Here is a 9,207-nt window from a genome sequence, read left to right on the forward strand (position 1 = left end):
TTCAGGCCAGCACAGGTTTTATTCAGAAGGACTTTGACAGGTTCGGCTTCACATGCAATCAGCGTAGTACAACACCGCTTTCTTCAAATCACATGTGTGTGTGTGTGTGTGTGTGTAAGTGTGTGTGTGTGAGAGTGTGTGTGTAAGTGTGTTTGTGTGTGTTTGTGTGAGAGTGTATGTGAGTGAGTGTGTGTGTGTGTGTGTGTGTGTGTGTAAGAGTGTGTGTGTGTGTGTGTGTCACGCACACAGACAACGGACAGAAGTGACACACAAAGTGCAAACCTTGACGTGGGCACTACCCAGACTGCACGGCTAAAAAGGAGGCACTTCGTTTGGATTTGACTTTTGAAATGAAAAACGAGAACCGCGAATCCCGTCGTCTCCTGCAGTTGAAATAAAATAAAATAAAATAAAATAAAATAATAATAATCTTTTCGTCATGTTGAGGGACGACGGGAAAAAATTCCACTTCCGTTTCCTTTTTTTTTTTTTTTTTTTAATAGTTTGGTCACTGTTTAAAAAGAAGGCAATGTCCCTTTAATGCAGCATATTATCTTAGTCACTGCTAGGCATGTGCTGATAATCGGTGTGTCGTCGTCACTAAAACTAGCTAATATTTATACCAAATTTGGGCTCCAAATGCATTTTGTGTACCGCTGCGAACGCAATTACAAATTCTATACATTTTTGTTCGTCTTTAGCCACATGGCTAGCCAGGTTCACTATCACGCTAGCTAATGTGAGCTAGACTACTTTACCGAGTGTGAACTAGTTCTTTATACAGTGTAGCCATGTTTACTAGCATGAGATGACGCACATCTACACAGGCACATGAACTGATCACGATTATCGGCACATGCCCAGTCGCAGTCGCACAACAAATCATTTGTCATATCGCATATGGAAAGCATACATTATTAATATTATAATACATCAAGTGTACATGTGTAATGCTAATGCATTGAAATAGAAATTCATGCTCCAAATAAGACACAGGGGAGTGACATATTAGCAAATAAACTCAACGTCGTTATTATGTCCTCATCAAGGCCCTCGCTATGAAATGGTTACGAATGCTTAATAACTCATCAGAACGCCATCATTCTCAGGATGGAAACACTCTATGAACGAAACTGCAACACCTAAAACACCACAGCATAATCAGCCTTAATCAATCACTTACGCTAGTGCAGCTACTAATGCTAACGGCTTCCTTCCGGCTAACGCTAACGGACCGTTCGCGAGAAAAGGATTCGCTCTCTTCGAACGACTCGTTTAAGTGAATCATGTGAATCAGTTTCGATTGAATCCGAATGGTTAACGTTAAACAAACTATTGTGGTGACGTCACGATTGTTTAATGTCGAGATTTCTGTTGGCTAATCAAATTTAGCTAACACTGTGTTGACTGTCTGTAAAATAACAGAAGCCTGTACATATCTAGTACAGACAGAGTATAATGTGGAACTTTATCTTGGTTTATCTCGGAGTTAGTGATGTTGGCCACGGCAGCGAGCTCCTGTGTTCGTGTCCACGTCAACAGAATTTAGCTAGCTAACAATTTGCTGCCTCAGTAATCCATGAATTAACTGTTTAGGGAGAATTTTAGTATTGAAAACGAAGCAGACTCAATGAAAATCAAATCAATATGTTCGTGTGACCTCAAATTAACAGGAAATGAACAAGCTTGCGAGTTAAATAGCTTGTTGCAAGTTAACTAGCTAGCAAAAACTTCTTGTGGCGATTGTGGTGACTTCTTGTGGGATGTAATAGCTCAGTGGTTAACTTGTTAGGGGATGTGGTAGCCTAGTGGTTAAGGTGTTGGACTACCGACCAGAAGGGCATGAGTTGAAATCCCAGGTCTACCAAGCTGCCACTGCTGAGCCCCTGAGCAAGGCCCTTATCCCTTAGTTGTATAAATTGTAAGTCACTCTGGATAAGGGCGTTCGCTAAATGCTGTAAATGATTGTAGCTACCTGAGTAGTCAATTGTCAGTCAGCACAACTTTAGCAGATTGTTACTGCTATAATCTTTTATTATCATAGGTGTAGTTGCTAGCTGTCAGCGTTTCTGTTTGTTGTTACAAGATAACTCTCGTTCTAGCAACGCAAGTCCGATAAATAAGAATCATAAAGCTTGAGTCACTTAAATGAGTCATCCGAAAGAATCAAATCACTGGAGTGAATCACAAAGCTCCATCACTATACGCTAACAGGTCTACACGGACGACACGAGGCAGTAACGGCAAAGAAAAATCCTCCAGAGCGTTTCTGATTCCCCCCCTCCCCCGTGCTCCGGACTCCAGGAAAGAAATGGGGTTCCTTAATCTTTTTTTCTTTAATTAAAAAAAACACTAACAATTCTACCATCACACAACATAACCCTGATTGTGGCACGACACAGAATCTCACCACCGCTAACAGCTACGTGACACAATCCTGTACACACTCTGCGTCACCGGGCCGCGTGGCTCTCGCGCGAATCTTCCTGTCCTCACGCGCTGCAGAACGACTAGAGACTACCTTCCTGTCTACTAAATGCCACGGAGAACAAATTCAACTGGAAAATATCTAGCTTATCTGTAAAGAACTGGCTCTCTGACCCTGTACAACTATTATAACGGAATATCTGTGCAAAAAAAAAAAAATTGGAGAAAAAAATGGACCCGAAATGTTTTAACCAAATCACAACAATTCCCTGTTAATGTTTACTCTAAACATCTAGGATTATGGCACTAAAACTGCTCAGCAGGCATGCTAACCTTGCCCATGCTAACCTTCCAGGTCACAAAGGATACTTAGCACGATATTAGCATAGAATTTGTGTGTTAAATAACTATTTTTTTTACTAAAACGGTGGACTTTCCTTTTCCAAAGACTCCATCAAAAATATTCCCACAGTAATGAAGAAGACATGAATCCTTTCTGACAGCTAGCTAGGTTAGCATCGTTAGCACTGACGGTTAAACCGGCTGCCTGTAGCTACACAGACGGATATTTTGAGAATCTGATGACAAATATAATAGATTGAAATATTAATTTCCAGCACATGCCTATATTGACAAACCTAGACATGTTTATCCATAAGAAACATGGCACACTTTCATTTAGAAACTTGAGAAAGTTTGAAATTTTGACTTTACATTTGAAGTTCTCGATGTTTGTGTCAAAGGAACCTGTCTGAAACACGCCATAATCACCGATCGGTTCAATAACACAGCGGTTATTAACACCAACGCCCGTCCCTTACACCGTTTGTCGTTTCTTTTCTCTTTAATAATAATATTGTGAAAAAGCACTCCGGTTGACATTCAGTCAAAATCCTTGATAATTGACCACGATACATGTGAAGCTAGAAGAATGCAGCTGTTAGCCACTGCATGGAGTGTGTCGATGACACAGAGTGGTGAAGAAGTGTGATGCTGTGGAAAGTAGATGAGTGAAGTGGTGTGTTGAGGTATGCTGGTTTAAGGTGAACCTGCTTTACTGAGTGTAAACAGTACGGTGAAAAAGTCTCGGCTTCGGAAAAACAGCCCAGACTGGAAGGAGAGCTGCGTCGGTCAACGCGTTAGCATCGTTCGGCAACGATCTGGAGATGAGTGGAGTGGAGATGAAGATGTCTGTGAAGGTTTTCAGTCATGTGAGTCACTGAGCATCTTGAAGGAGTCGGGTGAGACGTCTAGCGTCGCTTTCGGCGCGGTACCATACAATACACCGTTTCGAAATGTAACGGTTCTGTCTGATACGATAATAATGCAATACGATGCGATGCATTTTACTGTCAGAGAAGCAGCATGATAACACAAATCCGGCTCCTTCGACTTCTTCGACAAATCTCCAACGAGAATCTGCGTCTCATCCTTTGACCTCCGCTGTGACTTCTGTAATTGTTCACAGATAAAAAAAAAATAAAAAATACAACAAAGTTCTTGTTTTTTTTTTTTTTTTGCCAGAAGGTTTTGGCACATTCAGAAATTCATCGTTCGCCCGCGTTCACACCGCAGCAGGCGACTGGCAAAGAGAAGTGGGTGGAGTTAAGGGACATGACGGATACTTTAATAATCTCAGAGTTGTAATTCTAGTGCACCGTAAACATTAGCTAGATTACACGACTTTGAGATTTTCCCGGCTAGGTATAAACAGAACCAGTGTTTAGAGAATAAGCTCTGAATTATTTAGCTTGAGAATCTACCAATTCTGATAAAATAGAAATATGCAAATAAGAAGAAAAGCGTTAGCCAATAGGAGCGAGGCACGGTGGCACCGTCGTTCTGTTTAATTCTTTGAAATCTATCACAAGGTACAAAATGTTTAAAAAATTATATTTGAAGAAACATTTTTTAAATGAATTTATCTAGCTTAAATAACTGTTTGAACAAAGTTTCGTGTTTCACTACCAAATCAGCCATTAATTCTGATTTGTTTAGCATCGATAGATATCGTAATCATTTTATGAATATCAGCTGCACTGTGCAACACAGCTTTCACTTCACTTCACAGGACCTAAGTGAAGGCGACCATGATATTATCTTGGTGCTAACAGGGTTACCATGGCAACCAGAAGTAACGCCGAAGCATTCGTGCCTACTAGCGTCCGACGGGCTAGCGACGTGGGCAACGCGAGGCGAACACGTGGCTGCCGTGTGAATGCAGGATTAGCGGTATTGACGCTAAATAGGCAGCACAGAGAGAGCGAAGTCGCCCGATTAGCCGCAGGTCGCTGATCGCCGGCACACAGATCTAAATCTGATCCTTAAACTGTTAAAGGGTGAATATCTATGATGAGATGGATGAAGTGAATCTCCCTGATTGGCTGTTGTGCTGTCAATCTGTGTATCTGCTGGTTTGAAAAGACCACCACAACTTTTCTGTCTTCATATTTGGCTAATTTCCATTGTATCAAACACAGGAAGTAAATGCTAGCATCATTATAGTGGATAGTGAGGGTTGAACTCCGTCCTCAAACTTATAAAGCTGCCACATGTTCTAGATGTGTGTGTGTGTGTGTGTGTGTGTGTGTGTGTGTGTGTGTTTATGGGACGCTTCATCTAAAAAAAAAAAGATCGTGAACAAGCTGAATGCAATCCAGACAATGGGTATTACCGTTATTATTAATGCTAGCTAGCTAAGATGAGCTAACCTGGCAAGTCTTCTGAGATCATCCTTAAAACATATTTACGCATGTTTACATGGACTAGCTCACTAAAATAAGCTAACTTCACTTCACACTATCACTTCACTACAAATCCTAGCTGGTTAGCTAACCTGACAGGATTTCTGACATGACTAGCTGAGAATCGTCTATAATAACGCTAGTAAGCTAGCTAGTGCGGACTAGCCGGTTACTAACTAGCTTACATACATTAACCTAGCGGTATTTTTTACAGTCTTTGCTACTAAACGCTGAACAGATAGATGGTTAATGCTGGATTTTTTTGAAAGAATATAAAATTTGACTAGTTAGCTTGACCTAAACTGAGGATTTCAGAGGAAGTCCTACTCATAAATGTTTGTAATTTTTTTAATGTTTCTGTAAACTATTATACCGGTGAAAAGTGTTTTTTCTTTTTTGTTTTTAGATAAAGCGTCCCTTTTATGGATAGATAAACGTGAACGAGTGGAAAATACTGACAAGCGTGTCAAGAGTTGTGCTGTTTTAGGCCTAACCTCAAATAAAAATGACAGCAACCCAACTTTTACGTACGTGTCGTATCTTTGGCCTGAGTGTAAAAACGCAAGGCAATGTGGAGGTTCGGAGGTTTGTGTCACGTTGAGCTATCGAGTGATAGAGGGACGGAGGAGAAGGAAAGAGCGAGAGAGTGTGAATAATTGAAAGCCTGTGTGTGTCGAGTCTCTTCAGTCCACTCCGTTAGCCTTTCCCTCCTCGAGCGAAGGGTGAAAGCCCTCGTCATCCCCTCGTCTCCTTTCCCTGTGGAGGCCTCGGTAAAATCCCCTGAATAATAAAGAGTTGTCATTGTCAGTGGCTCTTTTTGTTTCTGTGTTTTTTTTTTTTGTTGTTTTTTTTTTAATTTTTCAATTCTGGTCCAGCAATCCTGAGGGAGCATGAGGTGAGGGCTAAAAGTTCTCCTTTTTTGTTAAAAAAAAAAAAAAAACGAGACAAAAAAAAAGAAAAAAAAAAAAAGAAACGTCTTTATTGTCTCCAAAGCTGAGTCGCTTCGTCTCCTGCCCTCCAGCGGGAACGCGTTGGCATGTTCAAGGACGAGAAAAAAACCCGTTCCTCTTTTCCGTAAGTCTTTCTCTCTATCTATCTATACATCACTTGCTCTGGTTCCCTGTAGTCCTGAAGGCGTCTGTCCACTAGGGGGCGGAGTCTGACACTGAGTCAACGAGGAGTTGACGCTGGAAGACGAGACTCGGCTGCGAGCGACGGTCGTCTCTGGATGCTGGAAAGAAGATCGAAGAAGAAGATGACTCGGTGTGTAGGATGATGATGTCATCATTTATATACAGCACTAAGCTGAAGATCTACTGTATACACATGACTGTGTGTGTGTGTGTGTGTGTGTGTGTGTGTGTGTGTGTGTGTGTGAGTAGAACCTGGTCTGTAGTTAGCTGTTGTGTTCTCGAGCCGGCTCTTCTGTGTGTGAGGAGGAGGAGGAGATCCTCACGTTCCTCCTGAAGAGGCGGTCCAGCAGGCTGCGGCGTGGAGCTTCGGGTGGTTGAGCCCAGTCCAGGTCCGGGGACCGAGTCCCCTGGGGCCCGAACACATTAAGGTCACTAAAACACTCCGTCTCGATCATCTGCAGTGAGAGAGGAGAAAGAATGAAATGAAGTGTGTGTTAAAGAGTGTCTTCAGGAGACATTACTAGAGGAATTCTCTAGATAAAATTCTTTACTGTCAAAGAGATGTCATAACCGATCATCTCTAAAACACCAAAAAATCCATCAAATATGCACGAAAAATAAACATATAAACGTCATTCAAATAATATCTGAACATATACATTATATATCAAAAAATCTAATATTTCAGAAAGAAAAAATATTTGTACATTATTATAGTATATATTATTAAATATTAAAAATATTTAAATCAGCATAATACACTAAAATACTTTAATATATATATGTGTGTGTGTGTGTGTGAAACCATTTTAAGGTCCTAGATATTATTATTTTTTTAATTTAATTATAATTATTGAGCCGTTTGTTTATTTTCTTTTCCGATTAATTTGGACTTATTACTGTCTTTTCTACTCGTGTGCTAGAGTCAAAGATGAAGAACGAACTCTTCGTGACCCTGCTGCTGGAGACGTCTCCGTCACGTCTCCATTGTGTAGCTGTGGTTGCCATGGTGACGTGAATGGCTTCTCCGGTGTCCATTCGTGGTGTTGTAAACACTATTAGCCAATCAGAGTGCAGGGGGTGGGATTTAAAATGAGGAAAATATCACAGGTGTCTGACGGGGGAAATGTTTTAAAGGACGGGAAACAAAACGCCTGGTATTTAAATATAAAATAATGTGATGTGTCCAGAAGGTCCACTGTATAATGTGTTAAGGCAATACAAATAGAAAACACACACACACACACACACACACACACCTCATTCTGCCATGGTATAGAGACGCTGCCTGTGGCGAACTTGGTGTAGAAATCGTTATCGGTTTGGTCCAGATTGACTCCTTTAACAGTGGAAAACTGCTCAATGTCCAACACATCCTTACAGTACACCGCTCTCGGCTGGACAGGGGAGAGAGGGGGGGGAGTGAGAGAGAGACAGAGAGAGAGAGAGTGAGAGAGAGTGAGAGAGAGAGACAGAGAGTGAGAGACAGAGAGAGAGGAGTGCGGGGGAGAGAGGAGTGGGGGGGAGTGGGAGAGAGAGTGAGACAGAGAGAGAGAGAGAGAGAGAGAGAGAGAGAGAGACACAGAGAGAGAGAGAGAGAGAGGGAGGAGTGGGGGGGAGTGAGAGAGAGGGGTGAGTGGGGGGGTGAGAGTGAGACAGAGAGAGTGAGGAGTGGGGGGAGAGAGAGACAGAGAGACAGAGAGTGAGAGCGATAGAGAGAGTGAGAGAGAGAGAGACAGAGAGTGAGAGCGATAGAGAGAGTGAGAGAGAGAGAGACAGAGAGCGAGAGAGAGAGTGAGAGATAGAGAGAGAGATAGAGAGAGCGAGAGAGAGAGAGAGATAGAGAGAGAGAGAGAGAGACAGACATAAAAAACAGAACTAATATTCTCATTACACTCATTACTTTAATACACTGAACAGAAAAAGAATCAGAATCTAGCCGAAGTGAATCGGAGTCAAATTGTGGAGCCTCAGAATCAGACAGGATTAGGAGATCCAGAATCAGACAGGATTAGGAGATCGAGAATCAGACAGGATTAGAAGATGCAGAATCAGACAGGATTAGGAGATGCAGAATCAGACAGGATTAGGAGATCCAGAATCAGACAGGATTAGGAGATCCAGAATCAGACAGGATTAGGAGATCGAGAATCAGACAGGATTAGAAGATGCAGAATCAGACAGGATTAGGAGATGCAGAATCAGACAGGATTAGGAGATGCAGAATCAGACAGGATTAGGAGATGCAGAATCAGACAGGATTAGGAGATCGAGAATCAGACAGGATTAGGAGATGCAGAATCAGACAGGATTAGGAGATCCAGAATCAGACAGGATTAGGAGATCCAGAATCAGACAGGATTAGGAGATGCAGAATCAGACAGGATTAGAAGATACAGAATCAGACAGGATTAGGAGATGCAGAATCAGACAGGATTAGGAGATGCAGAATCAGACAGGATTAGGAGATCCAGAATCAGACAGGATTAGGAGATGCAGAATCAGACAGGATTAGGAGATGCAGAATCAGACAGGATTAGGAGATGCAGAATCAGACAGGATTAGGAGATGCAGAATCAGACAGAATTAGGAGATGCAGAATCAGACAGGATTAGGAGATGCAGAATCAGACAGGATTAGGAGATCCAGAATCAGACAGGATTAGGAGATGCAGAATCAGACAGGATTAGGAGATCCAGAATCAGACAGGATTAGGAGATGCAGAATCAGACAGGATTAGGAGATCCAGAATCAGACAGGATTAGGAGATGCAGAATCAGACAGGATTAGGAGATCCAGAATCAGACAGGATTAGGAGATGCAGAATCAGACAGGATTAGGAGATGCAGAATCAGACAGGATTAGGAGATGCAGAATCAGACTCTAAGCTACAGTATAACAAG

At 41.9% G+C, this 9,207-nt stretch overlaps 1 protein-coding gene across 1 annotated transcript in view; it reads right to left on the reverse strand.

The window, feature by feature from the left end:
• The window catches only part of grk5l (G protein-coupled receptor kinase 5 like), a 45,418-nt gene continuing 36,211 nt past the window's right edge, over positions 1–9,207 (reverse strand). The window contains exons 14-16 of the mRNA XM_047823021.1: positions 7,564–7,701; positions 6,557–6,759; positions 1–6,402 (exon numbers count right to left, since the gene is read on the reverse strand). Coding sequence (XP_047678977.1) covers positions 6,568–6,759; positions 7,564–7,701 — 330 coding nt within the window. The 3' untranslated portion in view covers positions 1–6,402; positions 6,557–6,567. The remainder of the gene's footprint in view (positions 6,403–6,556; positions 6,760–7,563; positions 7,702–9,207) is intronic.

Source organism: Tachysurus fulvidraco, chromosome 14, assembly GCF_022655615.1.
Source record: "Tachysurus fulvidraco isolate hzauxx_2018 chromosome 14, HZAU_PFXX_2.0, whole genome shotgun sequence".
NCBI lineage: Eukaryota > Metazoa > Chordata > Actinopteri > Siluriformes > Bagridae > Tachysurus > Tachysurus fulvidraco.